The sequence below is a fragment of the Pleurodeles waltl genome, chromosome 2_2 (assembly GCF_031143425.1).
Source record: "Pleurodeles waltl isolate 20211129_DDA chromosome 2_2, aPleWal1.hap1.20221129, whole genome shotgun sequence".
In the NCBI taxonomy this organism is placed as follows: Eukaryota; Metazoa; Chordata; class Amphibia; order Caudata; family Salamandridae; genus Pleurodeles; species Pleurodeles waltl.
This window is the reverse complement of record NC_090439.1, coordinates 460,602,977-460,625,765: the sequence shown is the minus strand read 5'-3', so window position 1 is coordinate 460,625,765 and position 22,789 is coordinate 460,602,977. Positions and strand designations below refer to the sequence as shown.

Here is a 22,789-nt window from a genome sequence, read left to right as displayed (position 1 = left end):
TGTGTATACTGCCACAGATCTTTCAAACCACAGCTGCCCTTGATAAACTGTTGTGGGGAAGGCATATAATGAGTCACTCTACCTTCCAGGTTGCCACACACACCACATGCCAAATTGTTGTTGGCTACATGATGTACTGTCATGCATGGAAGTGATGGGAATTGGAGTGTCATGTAGGCTCTGTCAGCTCAGCTTGCAGAGACCAGGGCCAGTCACATATATCTCCCAGTATGGGACCTAGTCTAGGCTGTTGAAGAGTCAATGTGGCTATGCACCTGTGGCACTGTGCCCAATTTCTCTACCCCAGCAGGCAAATATGAGGCTTCAGTGGCAGAACGTTCCCTGACTGTCTCATTCCTTTGACTAGATTAGGAATGGGAACAGAAGTAAATCATTAATCTAGTCCAGGTGTGCATTTAGCATCATTGTCAGTGTGTGTGTCTTAGACTCATGACAGGTCCCTTATTCCCACAGCTTTTTTGTCACCTTCCCATAGGTCATATTTGTCCTGTACAGGCATATTGCATGACTGCCACTGCCACAGTGCAGACAGTGTGTTGATTTCTGGGAGGCCATGGTGTGAGTCAGTAGCTTGGTCACATAGCAGAAAATGTACAATGCATGCCCTGGTTAGTTGGATGTCATCTCTGTAGGGTAGACACATATGTCCAAAGGAGTGTCATGTGGTGCAGGTACATAGCACATAACTCATCCCCTGAAGTGGCATGAATCTGCATTTGTCAGTCCCCACATGGACAGGGAAGACACTTACTGTACCCACCATGCCAGCCCTTTCATTGTTATTCATGTGGAATTTTGGAGTTTGTACTCCGGCAGTTGACTATAAGGACTGTATGCAGTGAGTCATACCCTTCAGAAGCCACATAGGTGTGTAAAGTTTCATTGTGGCTCACATTACATCACAGTACAGTACAGTACAGGTTGCTAGAGCACAGGCTACCTGATGTTAGTAAGCTTGCTTAATCCTTGTAGGCCATGAGCAGGATAGTGGCTTAGTCTGCTGCTCAAAATAAATATGTCTGTAGTCGTGCCCCTGTACTTATTTGCTTTTGTGTGTCACATTTGAGGAGCATTAACAAATCGAAAAGTCCTAGCTTGATGTTACTAACATGTATGTGACTCAACAATTTGTGATGAAACTTGTGAATATAATCTCTTGATTTTTCTTTTGCATCCATTCACGTGAATGCCCATCAAAAGAAGGCACTGTGGAGAGCCATCGCCCGGAAGGTGCAGACTCTGACGGTCCACAGCCAGCAGGGCGCACATTGCAGGAACACTTAAATGCTGGTCCAGGAAAATCGCTGAATCTAGCTGGGTATGTCCTTCCAACATGGGCGGGGGTAACTGTCGGACCATGACCCATAGCCCTCCCCTCCCCCTTCCCAACCCCCCCTCCCAGCCCGCATTCTGGTGATGGCCTACCCAGCACAAGATGGTCTTGATGACCGTACAGCAGCCACAAAGGGGCGAGTACAGGGCATATTCCTGCCTATCACATTGCTAAGTGAATGTGTTTGGGTTCTGACAGCTCCCCCGGACAATTAGGGATGAGCCATGTGTTACAGAGTAGATGAGTGATTGTTTGTGTAGACTTGTCAAGTGTTGTATACTGATGAGCCTTGCCTATTGGCTCACGGACCTCGGACATAACTGTGTAAAATCCACAAACCACTTGTTCTCCAGGGACCACTTACGGCTGTGTACAGTGATGAATCAAGTACTGTTTGTTGTCGAATGGTGTGAATTATATGCAACAGACCACTACTCCTCAGTGTTACAGACCAAAGGTAAGTGAGTGATGGATTACTGTCCTCAGCCATGTGTCTGGGTAAATGAGTATATTGGCATCTGCCACCCATTGGCTAGTTGTCTTCAGCCTGTAATGGGTGCTGGTGCCTCACTGTAGTCTGTAATGTGAAGATGGCCATCATAAATGTGACAGAGCACACATTGTACTTTCGGTGCCGCTATAGATTATTACTTTCCCTTGGTAAGTGGAGAATGTCCATTGAAGTGATTTATGTGCCATCAGTGTTGCCAGCATTCCATGTGCCTGTGACGCTTTCTCATTACCATAACATTTGTAAGCTGCTGTTTCAAGCATGGTCTTCCTGTGTTGATAGGGTGTTGTCTGTATTCCCTCACATATATGTACATGGCAACCTGTGTGTGGAATAAACAATTTACAGTAATGGTACATTTCTTGTAGTGCCACATACAGTAGTGCCACCATTGTTTGACTGACCCATTCCTTCATGCATCATAGCATGTCAGTTGGCTTGTACAACTCCAGTAGCAGTGAGGGACATGATATGTAGGTCTATAGCTTTGAGCCACAGTGTGCGTTTCTATGCCATTGATGTGGCAGCATTTATCAAAGTGCACTTCACATACGTAATGGTTATGGTTAAGGTTGGTGACCTGACTGTTTGCTTGCATCATGGAGTGACTTGCCAGTTTTGTTGAAATCACATGTATTTGGGTACACGCATTCATCCACAGACTGGCATCTGGGTCGGCATGACCATGATGGAAACAATGATGTAGCTTCCAGTTGGCCAACATGTTGAGGCCTTCAACAAGTACTTGCCATCTCTGGACCTCTCCAACTTCCAAAGGACTAATGGCACCTACTGATGCACTCTGTGTATGTCATTATTAGGGATGCCAGACATTAGTGGTGATTAACTTGGGGCTTGCTGATTCATTGTGTTGTGAATTTTGGGGACATCTCTCCCTGCTTTATTACAAATGTTGTCTACAGTGTCCATTTCCATTCACCATATGTGGCCTGTCTGAGCAACATCAATACTATCACCATGAGTTTAGTGGACAAATATCATTTGGTGAAGTGTGCACAGTGGAACTGCTTCCAGTGTAACAAGTATTTCCATGTCCACTTCTGAAGGCTATTGTACTTTTGTCTGCAACACACCAGGATGTTGGAGCATCGTTTATTATTATTTTTGGTCAGTGTGTATGTGACAGATGTGTGCATGACCTTGTGTGGGATCTGTGGGAATGTATTTAGCATTAGCCTACTATTGTATGACAACTTGTAACTGAGGTTTGCTCTATGGGGCAAAGCTTTGAGGTCTCCTACTTGTTGAATGGTTACTTTGATTAACAGCTTTAGCCATGCCATTGTAGTTGTCTGATTCCTGAATTTCCTGTGAGCACGTGTTGACAGTTCAAATGGCACGCATGCTTGTGGTATGACACATGTATGGGCCACTTAGCTGGAGTTGTGTTTTTTTAACTTTTTTATTACTGGGGACTAATTAACATCCTGGTAATGTTTGCTAATTGCAGCTGTTAAAGTTTAATCATGGACATGTGCTGACCCTATTTGGCTTTGTATTTGCAGCATCGGCAAGTGAAAGAGACAAGGCACACCTGAGTGAGGATTCATCTGGCCACAGTACCTCAGGTCAAGACTCCACAAAAACAGAGGGACCCAGTGGCCCGGAGGGCGAGGGGACTGCCAAGAGGGAGATGGCAACATTCTCATCTGATTATTACTCCAGTCGACACTCCCTATTGGTGGCTGGCCCGTCAGGTTATACCCCTATACCATCTTTGTCCACTACCCTGATTCTATCACTGCCCTCCCTGTTGCTTCCCACCCAGTTGACTGTGCCTGCTTACCCGAAAGGGTGGGAATCTCCTTTGCCGCTGGCACCTCCACCCCAAACCAGTCAGCCCTGCCACCCTCAGTGAGGAGGCTATTGACCTCCTGAGAAGTATCTCTGTGGGTCAGACAGCCACTATGAATGCCATCCAGTGATTGGCAACCCAATTCCAGCAGACAAATGGATTTCTGGAAGGCATACATGGTGTATTGTCTGGCCTACAGAGATCTTTTCAGGCTCTGACCTCCACACTGATGGCAGCCATTCACTACCCTCCATACCTCTTTCATCCAAATCCCCCATTCCCCCTCCTATCCAAAGCACACAGACCGATTCCCCACACCCACCTCAACAAAAAAGAACAGCACACACAGACATAAGTACCATATAACACACCGCCACACAAGCAAACAGACACCCGCAGACACATGTCACCACTTCCCCAGACACACCGGCCACCCCTAGCATAACACACACACATTGAGCATACCCACAGGCACCACCCCAACAGACACTCACATCCACCTCTACCACCATACCCACAGACAGTAACCCAACAGACACACACATCCACCACTTCATCTCCAGCACCTCCACCTCCCAATACCTCAAGACACACACACACGAACTCTCACCCCTGCAGCGGACACAACTCAAACACACATACATCCCACACGCACGCACCCACGACATCCACACCTACACAGCAGACAATCACACCCTCCTCTACTGCCCTTCACCTTGTCTTTAAAGGTTTTGTTATTGACCGTCACCTTTCTCCTGTTCCCTCCACTCTCGTCCTAGCCGAAGAGGCCCCCAACCCACTTCCTAACACCTCCCTCAACCTCCAAGTCCTCCCCTGTCACACCTGCCCTGCAAGCACCCATACTCCCCTCCCCCCAAGACCTCACCTTTTTCCTGTTTACCTCTACCCCGTCCAAGCCCAAGAGGCCCCAACCCACCTCCCAGCTCCTCCCTTCCACCTCCTTCCTGCCACCTCCAAGTCCTTCCCTGTCACACCTGCCCCCCTGCAAGCACCCATACTCCCCTAACCCTCAAGAAGCTCGTCCCTCCCAAGATGCAGTCCACCACACCCAAAACCGAACCCATCCCTCTGCCCCCCCGGATGATCCCTGAGGTGCCTGCCTGCCCACTTGATGACCCTTCCTGTGGAGGTCTCATGGCAGTTAGGAGTCAAGTGACGGCACCATGATGTGCCTGTGCAGAGACATGGACTGGCCAAAGAACTTGCACTGTCAGAGAATAAAACAAACTTTTTTTTTTTTTTTTTTTTTTTTTTTTTTTTGCGTACACATTTGTCCTGCAATTCCTTTTCTACCTTTTTGTTCCTGGATGACTTGTGATGTGTGCCCTATGGTTGTGTGCATTTTAGCGTGCTTGCTGATCCATTTGCAGGTGTTTGCAGTGTCTGACATTGTGTGCTGTGCTGGTGTCCCCCCAAGACAAAGATATATGTTGACTGTATGGATATCTGTGTGTAAATGCAATGGTGATGTCATGGGATTGCGTACGGTTTATTATGGTGTGTATTTCATCTTGTGTAGTCCAATGTGAGCATGTATGGTGCTAGACTTGTCCCCCTAATATGGATTATGGATTCATCTAAAGTGTGGCAGCTTGAGTTTTGTTTGCGAAGACATGGAGTGTGTTCAGTTGTGCTACCTTTGTTTGCGATTGACTGTTCATGTGTCCATTTACCTGTGTGTACCTTTCAGCTACTTGATGTAGGGGTATGCCGTGCAATTGGAGTTGTATGTGCTTTGTTGACTTGCACTTGCACATTGTGCAGTTAGGCATGTCATTTGGGCCTAGGATTTTTTGTCCCTGAGATACCTGTAGGACTAGTTTCTGTGCAAATGTTTTAAGGGGCCTATCCAAACTGATGTATGTCCCAGTGCCGCCTCCTTCCCTGAGTGTTCCAGATGCCTCCATACCTATTGTGCAGGTATTGTTTGCACAGTGATCTTTGTATTTTTGTGTCTCTGTAGTGCATCCCATTATCCTTCCATTGTGTTGCAGTCTGGTTGATGTGTGTGTCCTTTGCAGGGCTGTTTTTTGTGTTGCGTGCTACATCCATACATGTGTGTTGACTGTGGTAACAGTCCATCACAGGTGAGGATTGTGAGTTGCATGTGTAGATATGATGTTGGTGTTGTGTGACCCAATGTTTGGCACACTTCACTGTCCCTGTGCCTGAGATGGTCAGACATGTTTTTTTGTGTATTGTTGTGGTACAGTGAGTGACCTGCCCAAAGTGGGTGTTTTGTGACTGTGATTGTGTCCTTTGTGTGTGATTCTGACTTGGTACCTGTAGCGCGACCCCCATATGATGTGGCTGATGGCGTGGCGATATTTTGTTGAGTGTAATGACACGGGTAGGTTTGTGTACTTACGGTCGGTTGCGTCCATGGTGATGTGGATTTTGTGCTCTGTCGATCAGCAGCGCCAGGACGTATGTGATGGGCTCCATAGCAGCACAGGACATGTGAGGGCTGCTTGCAGGTGAGTCTCCCCTTAAAGTCCCCCTTTCCACCTGTTGAGATCACATTGGTGGTGTGCAACCTCATAATGTGTCTGTCAGAAACACAGGCTCCGCTGGCCTATTTGTGCATCTTTGTGACTGAGGTGGTCTGTTCTGCTTGCCGGTGCTGGTCTTTGCTCTAAAGGCCCCAATGAGTCGTAATACGGCAGTCTATCTGCCAATCTGACAGCGGTAAAACTGCAACTCCGCCATGGTGGTCCATGGACTGCCTAACTCGTAATGAGGCCCGAAGTCTTTTTCAGTTCCTACTGACCAACTTTAACCCCTTTGCTGCCAGGCGCTTTCCCCCTCAGGTGCCAGGCCTTTTTTTGGCTATTGGGGCAGCTCGCCCTTAGGCCCTCATAACTTTTTGTCCACATAAGCTACTCACTCCAAATTTGCGTCATTTTTTCCCAACATCCTAGGGATTGTAGAGTTCCCCAGAGTGTTTGGGTTCCCATGGGGGAGACCAAGAAATTAGCCAAAATACAGTGAATTTTTTTTTTTTTTTTTTGAATGAGGGGAAAAAAGGGCTGGTGTAGAAAGCTTGTTTTTTTTTTCTCTAACAATGGCATCAACAAATGGTTTGCGGTGCTAAATTCAGCATCTTCCCAGCTTTCAGGAACATGCAGACTTCAATCAGAAAACCACATTTTTCAAAACAATTTTGCCATTTTACTGGGACATACCCAATTTTTACTATTTTTTGTGCTTTTAGCCTCCTTCCAGTTAGAAATAGAAATGGGTATGAAAACCATGCTGGATCCCGGAAAGCTAAACATTTCTGAAATGTAGACATTCTGAATTCAGCAAGGGGTCATTTGTGTAGCTCCTACAAGTATTTCCTACAGAAAATAACAGCTGAAATAAAACAAAAATTGAAGTGAAAAAAAACAGCTGTTTTTCTCCACATTTCACTCTGGAACTTTTTCCTGCGATATCAGATTTTCAAAAGCAATATACCGTTACGTCTGCTGGACTGTTCTGGTTGCAGGGATATATAGGGCTTGTAGGTTCATTAAGAACTCCAGGTACCCAGAGCCAATAAAGGAGCTGCACCTTGCAATGGGTTTTCATTGTATACCGGGTATACAGCAATTGATTTGCTGAAATATAAAGAGTGAAAAATAGGCATCAAGGAAACCTTTGTATTTCCAAAATGGGCAAAAGATAAGGTGTTAAAGCAGTGGTTATTTGCACATCTCTAAATTCCAGGGTCCCTATACTAACATGTGAATTACAGGGCATGTCTCAAATAGATGTCTTTTTTACACACTCTCTTAAATTTGGAAGTAAAAAATGTAGAGAAAGACAGGGGGCAATAACACTTGTGCTGCTATTCTGTGTTGCCCCCTCCCTTCCCCCCCCCCCCCTCCCAAGTCTCCCGATTAAAAAATAGTACCTTACTTCTGTGGGTAGGCCTAGTGCACGCAACAGGAAATGCCCCAAAACACAACGTGGACACACCACATTTTCCCAAAGAAAACAGACCTGTTTTTTTGCAAAGTGCCTAGCTGTGGATTTTGGCCTCTAGCTCAATCGGCATCTAGGGAAACCTACCAAACGTGCATTTTTGAAAACTAGACACCTAGGGGAGTCCAAGATGGGGTGACTTGTGGGGCCTCACCAGGTTATGTTACCCAAAATCCTTTGCAAATCTCAAAATTTGGCAAAAATAAAACTTTTTTCCTCAAAAATCTTCCCTGGTCTTTGGTGGGCTCTCTGCCCACCAGAGACCGGGGGTGGGGGGCATAAATGGCCTTAAAATGTGTCCCCCTGGGGATCTACCCTTGCCCAAGGGGTCGCTCTCCTTATATGTAAATACAAAAACCAACAAACTCCTTTGTGTCTAGTGGGCATTTCTTCAGCCTGATCGCTTCACGATTGAGCTGCAGAAATGCTCAGAGACAGGAAAGACCTTTGCTTTCCTTTGATGCCTCTCCCGCCCCCAGCTGGTGACCAGAAGAGAAATGCTTTTGTATTTCTCTTTCGATTCGTGGGGTGGGCTCTGAGGTCAGCGCGCAATCGTGCGCTGACGTCATCAGACATCAAATTCCCCTTCCATCCCTGCCCATGGGAGGGGGGTGCGAGGCCCTCGCGGGGAGTGCTAGCACTTTCCCCGGGGGCCCATTGCTGGACGAGGTGGTTACCTCCCTGGCGCATGAGCGCCATGGCAGCGGACGTAACCACCTCATCCAGGGTACCAGAGGCGTTAATATGGCCAATAAGGTCTCTCTTGACAACGGTCTATGCTCCGACTTCCTTTCTGGCAAGACACATTTGACAGTTAAAATATTTTTTCCTTTGAACCTTTATCTTCATGGTTCGCTTGCCAATCATTCTGATCATTCGCCTCAGGTTCGGTGTCACTTCAGATGACCTCGCCATTAAGTCTATTCCTGCAGGTGCTTTCCTCAATATTGCCACCAAAGATTTAATTCGCCAGTGTCTGCATATTTCTTAACTTTAGGACTGGAAGTAAAACCTAGTTTACATTTCTGACCCGTTACACACAAACCACATGAACACCTCTGTAATCAGGACTGCGGCTGATTTGCTTTCTGACCAATAAGGACAACATACGGGTTTTGTACACGTAAGGAATACAGACCACTCGAACTACAGGTACTTTGACCAGGTCGATTTAATATCTTCGGAACTCTGATAAATTCGAATTTTGAACCCTGAATTAGTCCCTCCCATTTTTTTTTCTGGCACTATTTATTTTGCTCCCTAGACTACTTTCCCGGGACCATGCGTATTTTCTGATGAACTTTCCTTTAGAAATGTCCCAATCCGGTAAGAGACTGCACTTGACTGAAACAAAATGGATTCCTTGACCACCTGGACTGCATGTCGTACTACCGGTCTCCTGGTAACACTGCTGTTCTCCCTATACTTACTTGACCGTCTCTAGAGCTGGTTCATTCTAATTGCTTGCATATCTATTCTGTAGCGTATATCACATGAACCACAATGAGTCTTGTACATGCTGCGTTTTCTATGTTGTGCTACTGTTTGTTTCTTCTTTACATTTCTTCTCCTTCCGTATATCGTTCCCAATTACTGACGGGACCTATGCATCTCTGGATTTCCGTATGTACCCGTTTTGTTTGGTGTTCTGTTTTTATATTTCTGCTGTAACGTCATGCTGACCTAATGTGATTTAGCTTTCTACTCCTAATAATCATATACTATAATGATATTTGTGTGACATGTCTATTCAGGATGGATGTGAATAAGACATTACGTATGCAGATACAAATATGACATTCTGATTATGTATAGGTTGATCTGATGTTATTATACCTCCTGCTACATGCTACATATGGATATTTTACTGTAAGTATTAGCACCTCAATTACTGTATTTCCTTTTTTTTTTTTTTTCAGTTCCTTAAATGGTAATTCCTTTTCTTGTTTTGTACACTTTTTTTTGTTCCCCTCATTCATATTAGCCTTGAGAAAGTCCCAAGCCTGAACGCTGTGAGTGGGGGCGAAATGCATGTTGGCTTTATCTTCGTTGAGCCAAACAATGTATAAAATCTTTTAGACTAGTAAAAAGGGAGCACAATCTCTGTCCACAGCAGGTGGTAGTTAGAAAGCAGATATAAGCAGCTCCCAAACTCCTAGTCAGAAATTCCCTGGAATGCCATCCGTGAAACATTGACGCATACCTAATAGGGAAGCAGCTTACAAAGTTATGTACCAGTGGTTTATGGCACAGGCTTGACTGGACTAGATAAATCTTAGCCTGAGAGCCAAATGCTGGTGTGGTGGTAGGCAAAAGAGAACATTTGTCCTTATTTGGCATGATTCTACAGACTTTCCTAATGGAAGTCTAGGGTCATATTTTTTTTTAACATCTTCATTGTTCAATTACAGAGTGTGTGGATCTCAATTTCCAGTTCAGGTATAGAGTACATACATTCTTTGATAAAGTACAGCAAGAAATGGAGCTGAGATGAACACTGTATTGCAGACTACAGGGTTTTCGATTGACTGCCTCCAGACACGGTTTTAACATAAAACCACAAATGAACATCACCAGTCAGGCCAACATTTCATTTTGACACAACAATAAGTACCTCTGCATCATGGCCCGCCCATATTAGCGTATCTAGAATTGGGAAGCCCCATTACTTTTCTGTGTGCAGGCTTCAACTTCCAGGCTCCCCATTGAGAGTCCATCCCAGGGAAATCAGAAGACGGTTGAGCTTCCAGAGGTAATTCTCTGTATTGGACACATGCAGTTCTGACGAATGTATAAACATCGAGGGAACACCACCATATTCACAAAGGCGACCCTGCCAGTTGCAAACAATGGAAGCATGTTCAAGAACTGAAAGGACGTTTTCAGGCATTGTGATTCTCGAATTATATTATAGGTATATTGCATCTCAGCTATATGTGCCACTTGGATACCCGGGTATCATAACTTGCCCAGCTACCACTTTAATCCTACATTAGGAAATCCTCCAGTGTGTGACCTATCTGTTTTGCCAGTTGAAAGGCCACTGATTTTGTCCTCTTAATGTGCAAACCTAATGCCTTTCCAAAGGCCTGTAACTCACTGAACAATCTAAGAATTGAAACTTGTGGTTGCTGTTGTGTATCAGCTTATCAACCACATAGAGGGACACTACATGCAGTGTCCCCCATCTGTACAGCCCATTCATGCAGTACCCTCTCAAATGTAAATGTGCTTCAGTTGCTATCACGAACAAATATGAAAAGGGGGGACAACACTACCTGGTTCTTCTTCCAACTGAACCCAAGCTATAGTAGCTGAATATAGCAGTGACAGCCAAGGTAGGAATGCAGGTCCAACTCCCATCCTATGCATGGCCTCCAACATGTAGACACAATCTATAGAGTTGTATGCTTTTACTATATCTAATGCTACCAGGGACTCTACAGATCCTTACCCTACGTAACTTACAGTATGTGCATGAGGCGTGGAATATGCATGACTGTGCTTCTCGTTGGTATGAAACCAAATTACTATTTAAGTACTAGCAAATCAGTTACCTGCTGTAACCTATTTGGCAAAGTTTTTCGATAGAATCAACATGAACCATAAACAAATGTTGATAGGATATTGACCGTGTCTGATCTGCATGCTTTTGGCAACATTACAATGACAGCCTCTCTCAGGGAGTGGGGCAGAGTGCTCAATCTTTTACCTTCACTATAGACCACAAGTAGTCCATCTGGAACAGGTGTGTATATGTTTGATAAAATTCCAGAGGTGGCTTATAAGCAGGTTGGCTTTTTTGCCTTTAGTTATCCCCCACTAATTCTTCTGTGTATATGTCCCTCTCTTGGACCTTTGTCTAAACAGCAGCTGAGGGTTGGTAACCTATTTTATGTAGGTAATTGCCAAGTAGTTGGTATGTATTTATGAAAGGCTTTTTATATAATTCTGCTTGATACTTTCTCAGTGTCATAAATCGCCCTGTGAATTGCCACTACAGTACCATCCCGCCCTTTCAAGGCCATTTTCAGGTGTTATCTCCCCTTTTACAGGCCAATCCTGAAGCTTACCCAGCCAGTCTTTTTTTTTTTTTTTTTTTTTTAATTGGAACTTCTGCCAAAAATCCCCAATAGTGAGTTTATCAAGTGAGTCCCAAGTTTAACCTACTTTACACCTTGGTTCTCATATTTCATCTGTGAGCTGTGGGTCCCTTCCTCCCCAAGTTTGCAAATGGGGTAGCTTTTATTCCTGATGCTCCAGCTCCTGCTGTAATTGATGTGTTGTGCAGTAGAGTGTAATAATGTGTTCCCCTCTCAGGACCACTTTAAGGGCCAGATGTAGCAAGGCTTTTGCGCCTCGCAAATGGCGAAAAACGCCATTTGTGAGGCGCAAAAGCCCTCATGCGATGCAGAAACGCATTTTGCGAGTCAGAACTGACTCGCAAAATGTGTATCAGACCACTGCCTGCTCTGAAAAAAAAACGAAACAAAAGGTTTCGGTATTTTTTTCTAAGTGCAGCTCGTTTTCCTTTAAGGAAAACGGGCTGCAGATAGAAAAAAAAAACCTGCTTTATTGAAAAGCAGTCACGGACATGGTGGTCTGCTGTCTCCAGCAGCCCACCATCTCCGTGAGTGCCCAGACTCGCAATGGGGTCGCAAACTGCGACCCACCTCATTAATGTTAATGAGGTGGGTCTTTGCGACCCCATTGCGAGTCGCAGAAGGTGTCTGAGACACCTTTCTGCATAGCAAATTGCGAGTTGCAATTTGCGAGTGCGAAGGACTAGCAAATTGCAACTCGCTATTTACCACCTACCTACATCTGGCCCTTAGTGTCTCCCGTGCATTTTCCCTGATATCTCTTGTCTCCCAGTTGCCTTTTAAGTAGTTCTCAATTGTTGTCCTAATATCTGCTTGGAATACTGAAACTTTTAGGGCCTCTGGTTTAAGACACCCATTAGGTTTACTTTGTGCATGTTGCCTCCATGTGTAGGTGATCAGCACTGGATCATGGTCTGATTAAAAACCTACCCAAATGTCGTCCAGACTCTATATTAACCTCTAGTTCCTGCAAGAGTTGTAACTGGTCTAACCTAGTGTATGAACCATGAAATGGTGGATGATGTGAACTCATCCCGGCGAGGTGTAATGCTCTCCAGACATTTAAACGGTCTAGTTGGTTCATGACTTAAGATAGTGCTCCTTCAACCTTGTTTTTTTTTTTTTTTCTTTTTTTGAGCAGTCTCTGTCCATCTCTCCAAGTATAAAACTGAAATCCTCCGCCATAATTACAGGATACCTATGTGTGGTGCAAGGTCTCCTATACTGTCCAGAAAAACAAGGCTGTCGGCTATATTGAGGGCATTTGTATTTAATAGGCAAAGTATAAGAGCATATCTTCCTTCCACAGGATCCACAATCGTGAAATGGAATCCCAGGAGCGACCTAAATCGACTTCCTCTGGCCTAAAGCCATGAACGTTAAATGGTATACTTATCCCCCTTTTTTTTTTCTTTAGTACGTCAAAGATTTGTTGGTATTTGTAGAGCACTGTGCCGATTTTGTTGCTGGACTTCGTGATCGAAGAGCCAGGTCTTAAGTTTTTGGTGGAATTCCAGAAGTGAAGATGAGCTGCTTATGCAGAGAGGAAGGTTGTTCTGTGTTTTGGGTGCAATGTAAGAGAAGGCCTGACCTCCACTTTTGGTCTTGTGTATTTGAGGGACCTGTGCAAGCCCTGGTCCCGCTGACCAGAGATGTCTTGTACAATGGCGGAAGTTAATTCTGTTGTTGAGGTAACCAGTTCCAGTCTTGTGTATTGCCTTGAACAGGAGGGTGAGTGTTTTGAACCTGATTCTCTTGTAAATTGGTAGTCAATGTATTTTCTTGAGGTGAGGTATGATGTGTTCTCAAAAAGGGACATTTAGTATTAGGTGGGCTGCTATGTCATGAATAGTTTGAAGTCTGCTAGTAAGGTATTTGGGGACTCTGGCATAGAGGCTATTGCCATAGTCTAGTCTAGTCTGCTGCTGGTGAGGACTTGTATAACCATTGGTTTTGGGTTGGGCACCAGCAGATCTCGGTGTCCGTTAGGTGCATTATTATTTTTTTTATTTTTTTTATTTTTTTTTAAGGAATGCTATCCCTTTGCGTGACATATTAGGTAAGAAAGTACTCTATGCAGCTTAGTTTAATTATTTGCACTCCAAACATTCCATGTGATTAGTTGGACATTGTCTGCCTTGTAAGCCGAATGTTATGAACTACAGGCACAGCTGTTGGTGCACTCTATGCATGCACATCCAATATGCAATAAGCCACATGTCTCTCAGCCTCCATTTGTTTGCTACTACTTGACTGACTGTCAACAATTTTGGGCAACATAGAAAAACCCAAAGTCACTTTTGTCTCCGAGACGTATTGATAACAAAACTTTATTTTCACATATAAATCCTTACTATGTTGTTTGACCTGCCAACCCTTAGTGTATCATATCTCCAACCCACAAGATATAGCAACCAATAAAAAAGCTACTTGTGTTTGTAAACAGAGGCACGGGAGTCTAATGAACTGTTTGTCACACAAGCCTAACAAAACTGATTTATGGTCAGAGAGCCATTCCCCCTCCCCACCCAGCCCCTCGACTAACCTACTCAGATACTCCTTCCTGTTAACCTTTTAAGTCTTAGACCTTTTGTTGCATGTTCGTTCCCTAATCTTTTTTTGATATCTAGAGATAGCTGCATTTAAAGTATGTTTTCCATCATATTAACCAATCCGGGCAATCTCTTTAGACAGTTTCCCCTCTCCTCATCACTTTTGAATGTCACTAGCACATATTTCATATATTGTCTTAGTTCATTTGTTGGGAAGCTTACCCGGTTGTACTTGTCTATCTTATGTTTTGTTTGTACATTTACTCTATGCTGACACCTCTGTCTCTTGTGGAGCAGATCCCAAGGAGCGTTTCCCACCGCTCCCCTTGTGACGCTGAACTCTGATATAGTTCCTTTCTTAATGTACCATCCTGTTGCCCCAGGATTCTGGGGCAAATCGGGGATCCTTTTCATGCCCCAATGTAGTCTTTCTGTACATCCACATGGCCTGTGATGGCTTGTACCCCCCCCCCAGTTTCTAGAGTAGGTGCTTTCTGAGATCTTCCAGATGAGTTTCCAATTTCATTATCTGGCCAGTACAACACCTCTTCAAGGTAAAATATGAAATGCATTGGCCCTCCCCCTTTTGACTCTCAATTTCACAGGAAACAAGCATACATTTTCTGTTCACCTTATTCAGCTTTTGGTTTACCCCATAAAGCATTTCTTTGAAGTATGGGTTTTCCTTGTGTAGACTGGAAATCCCACTATTACACATTTCTATGTTGGCGATAAGAGCTTTTGGAGGTGCTCCTGTCGCTGGTCAGTATGCCATTTCCCTATGGCACTGTTAACAGTTTGTACTGGGGAATGTGTACCCTACTAGTTCTGCAAATGCTCAGTATATGTGCAGAGCTCTTGCTATTCCATTCACTTTGTTTATTGCTAGCAGTACGTTTAGTGCTGCCCTCTATTTTAGATATGCACCCAGTGGGGTAAGTAAAGACACTTTACCCCAGGCCACGTCTACTGTTGTAGCCAGAGATCTTTCTTTCTCTGGACACCATATCCAGTCCGAAACTGGGTGGTGTATCACCCTAGGGCTGGGGTGCAGTTTCTTACCAGGGGTCACCGGCGTAGGCCACTTCTAGAGCTGAGGGGGCACATGCATCAGCCTCTTCCGCCACCACCCTCAGGCTGGACTATGCGCACAGTCAGGGGTCCAGAATCTGGCCCAGTTCATGTATTACCATGAACCAGGTCACTGCGGGGCCTTGAAGTCACTGCACCCTCACTGCTTTTAGATCGGGGCACTGATACTTCCAGGGCAGAAGTTGGTGCTCAGCTCACCTCAGCAAAGGGGAAAGGCATCCTTGTCAGACTGCCAGAGTGCTCTCCTACTCAGATCTCTGGAGAGTGCTTCTCGGGCAGGACAGCCCCTCCGATTCACTGTTCCCTCTCAGCTGATTAGTTTGTGGCTTCCAATCCAATTGACCTGGGTGTCTGATTGCGGAATAGATGCGTCACCGCTGGCATCAGCGGGTCCAGTGGTTTTTCTCGGTGCCCAGGATCATCAACCATCAGCAGACTCACACCAGTGTCCCGGCTTCTCCCAGAGCCTTAAGCTGCGCACAACCTGCCAGGGACACACACGATCTTTCACAATACAGTGGGTGCTCTGTGCGTCATCTATCAATTCTTTGTTGGCCATGATGTTTCGCCACCAAGTCTTGGTTCATATTAAAGGGACTTCAGGTTTCTCCGTACCAGAATTATCCAAACAGTTATCATTGATCGTTCGGACTGATAACTTGAAGGGCATGTACTAGAAATTTTGGTGGGTGCTTGGCCTACACATGAGAGCTGCAAAAAGAGTTTATAACCCTCCTCTGGAATAAAGAGAGATTACAGTCTATTGCTTTATTCTCTATATGACTGGTACCTTCTAGCAATGCAGCAACTCACTCACACTCACACAGAATACATATGCTCAATGAGATGTGGCCTTTGTTAGACTATTTCTCTAAAATGTTTCAACCCCCACAATTAAGAACTGTTGTCTGAATATTCTGCTGACCCACTCAACTCATTCATCCATGAACTGATTTTTTTTCTAAGGTAATTGTGGAATAAATGTCATCCTACTTAGAGGCAGGGATGCCAGAAGAGCACATAATGAAATATATTTCAGGGTAACCGTTTTTGCCTGCCGCTTCCTTCTCAAAGTAACACCGCAGTCATTACACCACGCACAGTCCCTAACCTGCTTGCCAGTCTACCTGCATGCCAGTCTACGTTACCTGACAAATTGATGTTACAGAATTAGGTAAGGGTGGAGGGCAGGACTTTTCCTATTGAAGCTGGATCAAGGTTTGTGTGTTTTTTTTTTTTTTTTTTTTTTTTTTTGTAAATGGCTGGGTCCAAACTGATGTGCATGGTGTGCAGGATAATGATGAACTGGGAAGCATCCATGAGTAATTACTAGTGGATGGGTTTAATTCAAGCTTTCCATTCATCACTTTTTTGTGTACTTCAAATCATCACACTTCCAGTCATCTCCAGGTCCCAAATTATGTGGAGTTCTCCAGGGTTCCATACGGCCCCCTTTATTCTCCAGCCTCTACATCGAGCTTCTTGGGGCTCTGTTCACATATAAAAGAATCAAGCATCAGCATGATGGTGACTTGAAAGCATCCTTCGCTTCAGACATCCCATGCCTCACACACTGCCTGCACCTCATACAGAAATAGATGTCCAACAGCTACTTCAACCTGAACCCAACTAAGACAGGAATCCTATCATTTGCCAAGAACGGCAAGCAACAATATAGTACAAACCTGGCTTAACGGCTTTGATACTCAACTTTAATTGAGTGCCAGATAATTTAGATGCACCTTGGACTTCCACCTCCCCCCCCCTCAAGGAACACCTTGTTAAGAAACAAATACACCCTTTTCAAAACTTGTTGCATCATTTACAAATCCATCATAACAAACACCCCTGCTTACCTTACACTGAAACTCACCATCTCTTGTGACTTGACAACCCAGCAGGCAGGGCGCCATTAGCTTAAAACTAAGAAGTGTAAAGAATCAAAACCTAGGCAACAGATATTTTAACTCTATAAAGCTAGGATCTGGAACGGCATAACCATTACGATTGCCTCAACACTGCTCAAGATTAGAAAAGGATTGAAATTGCAGATCTTTAAAGAAAACTACATCATATTCCAGTAACAGTACACCTCTGCTTCCAGAACACTTATATTCTTTCTACTTGTTGACTGTATGCTTGCCTTTGACCTTATACAACACTCTGTTGTCATTTGGCTTGGTTAGTGCTACACAAATACCAAATATGCACATGTCTGGTTGGTCCAGCAGAGCCTATGCAGCCTCTTATTGGAAATGCTATGAAGGGTGGGTGTGGAGTGATAAGTCTCAGCCTTTCTGTGTACTGGAATTCTTAATTCAGGAGTTTAATGTCTTATGAAACATATGTGGCCATTTTTGAAGAAAGTCTTTTTAAGTGATATGCAGAAGTTGAAATGTCGTGCATGGTTAAGAAGCTGCTTATATATCTCTTTCTAATTACAGATTTGTCCATTGGATTGTGTACGCTTCCATTGCTGAATAAAGAGGAAAAGGTATCTTTTGCACATTACACTGTTTTTTCAATGAAATATTTATCTTATCTGATTCTAGTGCTTTCATTTAATGCTTCTATTTGAAATTATCTTTAGTCTTGCAATACTATTGTGTTTTGTATTGTCTTCTGTGTGGAAAGTTTGTGTCACCCACTTTAGATTGTCTCACAGTGATGGATCCACAACTGATGACCACTCTTCATTTTGCTGTTTATAATGATAGTTGAGAGGTTGTCTTTTGATTAGCACAGACCTGAGCAGGACACGAACCAATATCTTGTTCTTTGTGTTTGACTTACGCCCTGAATATTTTTGTGAATCAAGCAGAGTGACTTGAAGGGCTCTCTTTACGAAAAGTAACATGTGCAAACCCCAAATGTAAAGGTACAAGTGCTTGACTTAATCTTTCTTTCTGATACGTTCAACTTATTTAGTGTTTTGTATATGTTTCGTGAAGCGTTCTGAAAATAAACATTATCTATATATGTATTAATTCCTGTTGAGAAGCTTTTTTTGTCCTGCTCAGTTGTTAAGGGCTCTGGTGCGGTGCATGGGTAGTAAAGAATATAAAATAAATAGTAGCTGATTAGCCTGATCATATCTGTAGTTTTATCATCAGGTTTGTGTTTGTGCATTGATTGTTACATTCATGTGTCTAACTAGTCACTGAGAGAAAGCGTAGGCTTTTACAGTTTTCTAACAGTACTTACACTGGCACTGTAACTGGTATGTCAACCTGAAGGCTAAATACATGGATTATGATGCTTTTATGGACTATGATCTGCAGATATGTCATTATTTCTGCCCAAACAATTGATGTCAAGTCCGGATGGTCACTATCAGTTGCCGTTAACTCTGTGACCTCAATGAGGAGTTAGTAGAAATTTAGTAAGGTTAGATGAGCAGTCCCCTTAGGTGATTTTATATGGCATTGGCGAACACAAAATAACTTGTATCCTTGGCCCTCGAGCATAGTCTTAAAATTATTTCTTTTTGGTGCATTTTCTCATATTGATACTGTGTTGCTCTCACTATCAATTTCAGAGTAAGTCAATTTGTCCCTTACTGGAAATTAGCTGTAGAGGTAAATAGGTAGAGCGGCCCCACTGCAGGTGTTTGGTCTAATGTTGTCAACTGTTGCTTAGATTTTGAGAAGCAGTTATAAGATATAGTGTGTAGCAGATAACAGCATGATTTATAAACTGATTTGCTGATGATATAATGACCTATCTATTGTGTACATCAAATTCTCTGCTAAACCTGATTAAGAACTGAAGACTGAGAATGATCTCAGCAAATGGGATACTCTAGTTAAAAGGATGTGATGCAGGAGATCTCACCATTGAAATCTGCTCAAAATGCATCTTATTGCCAGGAGTTTCTCTGAGTTGCTTAATAACGTCTGTAAAGTTAACTTTCTGAGACTTTCGCCGATACTTTAAGAGAACCTTGCACCAAACAAGAGACTGTTTTTCCCAAGCTGTTTTATTTTTAGGAGCACCTTCCTCCCGGAAAATCCTGGCACTGGAACCTGTGCCCCCCCCCCTTCCCAAACCCATCCAGACCATCTACAGCTGGTCCACGCTCACAACAGAGGAAACAGCCAACATCATGAACAGCACCCTATCTGGAGCCCCCTCAGACCCCTGCCCGCACCACATATATGTCAGAGCCAGCACATCCTTCACCCCTGAACTGTAGAACACCATCAACTGCTCCATCAACAGGGGCACCTTCCCAGAGGACTGAAAACACGCCAAAATACACCCTCTACTGAGGAAACATTCGGCCGACCCATCAGAACTAAAGAATTTCCAGCCCAACACAGCTTCCCTACCCGGCAAAAATACTGGAGAAAGCAATCAACGCACAACTACAGAACTTCATCGTGGCCATCAACTCTCTGAACAGCTCCCATTCCTGCTTTCGCAGCAAACACAACACAGAGACAGCCCTCCTGTCAGCAACAGACTACATCAGATTACTTGTAGACCACAGCACTCGTACTCCTCAACCTCTTCGCAGCATTCGACATGGTCTCCCAAAGCACTCTGCACACCAGACTCCATGACCTAGTAATCTGTGAAAGAGCCATGGAATAGATCCACTCCTTCCTCTCCGGGAGGACGAAGAGGGTCAGACTCCCGCCCTACACTTCGAGACCCACAGGAGTGAACTGCGGAGTCCCCCCCCAAAGATCCTCACCTCGTCCCATACTGTTCACTGTATACATGGCCCCTCTCGCAGCCATTGTCAGAAGCCATGGTATGAACATCGTGTCATATGCTGATGACACACAACTCATCATTTCCCTCACCGAAGACCCGGACATGGCCAAAAAGGAACTTCTACTCAGCAATGGAAGCTGTTGCCACCTGGATGAGGGAAAGCTGCCTCAAGCACAACTCCGACAAGACTGAGCTAGTCATCTTCAGAAACGCCACCTGTGCTTGGGACAACTACTGGTGGCCCACATTCCTCAGCACCACCCCCCTACCCCCACCCACTGCACCGACTGAGCACACGCGCAGCTTTGGAATCATCATCGACTCCTCCCTATCCATGATCCAACAGGTAAAGTGTTGCGGCCTCCTGCTGGCACACACTCTGCAATCTTCAGAAGACCTTAGATGGATCCCAGCAGCAGACTGGTGCAGGACAGTCACCCATGCCTTAGTCACTAGCGAGCTCGACTACAGCAACGCCCTCAACTAGGAACATCAAACTACAACTCATCCAGAATGCCGCCCCCAGACTCATTCTGGGCCTCCCTTGCCGAGTACACATTCCCAACACCTGAGGACCCTCCACTGGCTACCGGTTGAGAAGCGAATCACCAAGCTTTTTGCCCACATGTACAAGGCCATACACTATGCAGGACCAGCCTACCTGAACCACCGCTTCTTCTTCCACACACCCACCGGATCCCTCCGCCCCACCCAGATGGCCCTGGCCACCATCCATCACATCCACGAAACCACCACCAGAGGACAATCCTTCACCTACACTGCAGCAAAGTGCTGGAACAACCTCCCCCCTGCACCTAAGACAAATCCCGTCGCTCACCATCTTCAGGACGAACCTCAAGATGTGGCTGTTCGGATGAAGGCCCACCCAAACCCCCCCCACCCGTGCCTTGAGACCCTTACAGGTGAGAAGCCGTGATTTACAAATACTGTATGATTGATTGAGCTGTGCTAAAGTGTTCAACAATATCCTGATTGGTGTTGCCAGACGGTGACGGACGTGATTTACACAATCATATAAGATGAGTGATGTCTGGTACCTGATTTCACACCACTACAGGTTTGTGATCCAGAGCTTTTGGTGAATGTACTCCATTTCTTAAAACTATTTAGTGGAAGTTGTAATTTTTATTGGTTTCTCCTCCTAAATTGTTTGCTGCTGTACGTGTTTCAGACCTATGTGAAAGACTGATCCACTCCGTGTTTATGGTGTTTAGGTCCTTTTACAATAGAGAGTTGCATTATCTTTGCCTTTCCATGAACACTAAGGCCATTAGGTAGAGTGAGTCTATATTGCTGATGAAGTCTTCAAAAGATTGGTTGACTGTGGCGAAGCAATTGCCTTATGTCATGGTTACAGCTGCCTGTCCTCTGAAGCTAATTTAGAGCTGGCCTTCGGAAACTGCTTCCTGTTTGTGTACTCACTAAGCCACCTTCAGGACTGGTTATAACTAGTAAAGTAAAAACAGGACCTGCCCTAAAAAAAACTTTATGAAAACTCAGGCATAAGATACAGTAAACATGATTGGTGATCATTTTCTTAAACTGTAAATAGTATATAATCAAGCACAATTTTGAGGTAATCAGTGTTCCTCCCCAAAATGCAGTCACCACAATCTTGATGTAGGAGATAATGAATTATTCTAGAACGGCATGTAATCAAAAGGACAAGAAGAAATTTCTTGCAAAATTCTAGAGCAATAATATATAGGTTTAAGCTGTATACTGAAGAGAGGTTGGTCAGTGCAAGTGACCACTTACAGCAAAAATTATTTTAAAAGCTAGGGCTACATTAATTACGTATATTGAGTGGAAAATGTGCCAGAGTAAATGAGATGTAAGGCATATGATGAGCGATCTTCAGTCAAATTTTTGGTTGGTAATGGGTTCTTGTTTTCAGTAGCCTTAGGGTTGATTACCTTTTGACCTGCACACTGCTGTGGGATCATCATTGGGCAATAAAAATATGGCAAGAGCCTTCAGTTCTGTGAATAGAGATACAATTGAAATGAATACAGGTAGTTGAATTAATAGACTGGAGGTTAGAATTACAAGGTGGTAGTTACTGCAGCAAAGACAATAGATCCTGAGGATTTGAGGAGGAACGGTCAACTATACGTTCACTTAAAAGATGGTGGGGGCAGCGTGAGTAACTTATAGTTCCCCCTCACTGGTATTGTACTTAAAGAAACAAGGCTTAGCACAGATCTTTGTTGTGTAAGTCTGTCAGCAGATCCTTGAAATAAATAGAGGAACTCAATAAGTTGAAATCCTGTATTCAGCCATGGTGAAAATGTAATTGAGTTCCTCATTCACAGTCTGGTACGCATGGTACAATAATTAATGATAAAAATGAGTCTAAAAAATAAATTCAAGAGCAGCCTTAAAAGTAGTAGATGGATTTACATGAAGGACCAATCTGAGTGTTCTTGCATTGCATGGCCCAAGAGGTATAGCACTAACAATCTAAAAAAAAAAAAAGGGAGGAATCACTTCTAAATATTGGGTTTTTCAAGCCTCGTTTGTGAATTGAATGTTTCAGCAAAGGGGTATAATACCAGATTGGCAGCTTCGTCATACCAGAATGACTGCTTTGCTTTTGGTGGGTGTGGGGGAAACACCACTGCTTGT

At 44.2% G+C, this 22,789-nt stretch overlaps 1 protein-coding gene across 2 annotated transcripts in view; it reads left to right on the top strand.

Annotated features, from left to right (window-relative positions):
- The window catches only part of CEP192 (centrosomal protein 192), a 1,702,116-nt gene that overhangs the window by 146,396 nt on the left and 1,532,931 nt on the right, over positions 1-22,789 (top strand). For both annotated transcript variants that reach the window (XM_069219927.1, XM_069219928.1), the window contains one exon: positions 17,863-17,912. In XM_069219927.1, coding sequence (XP_069076028.1) covers positions 17,863-17,912 — 50 coding nt within the window. The remainder of the gene's footprint in view (positions 1-17,862; positions 17,913-22,789) is intronic.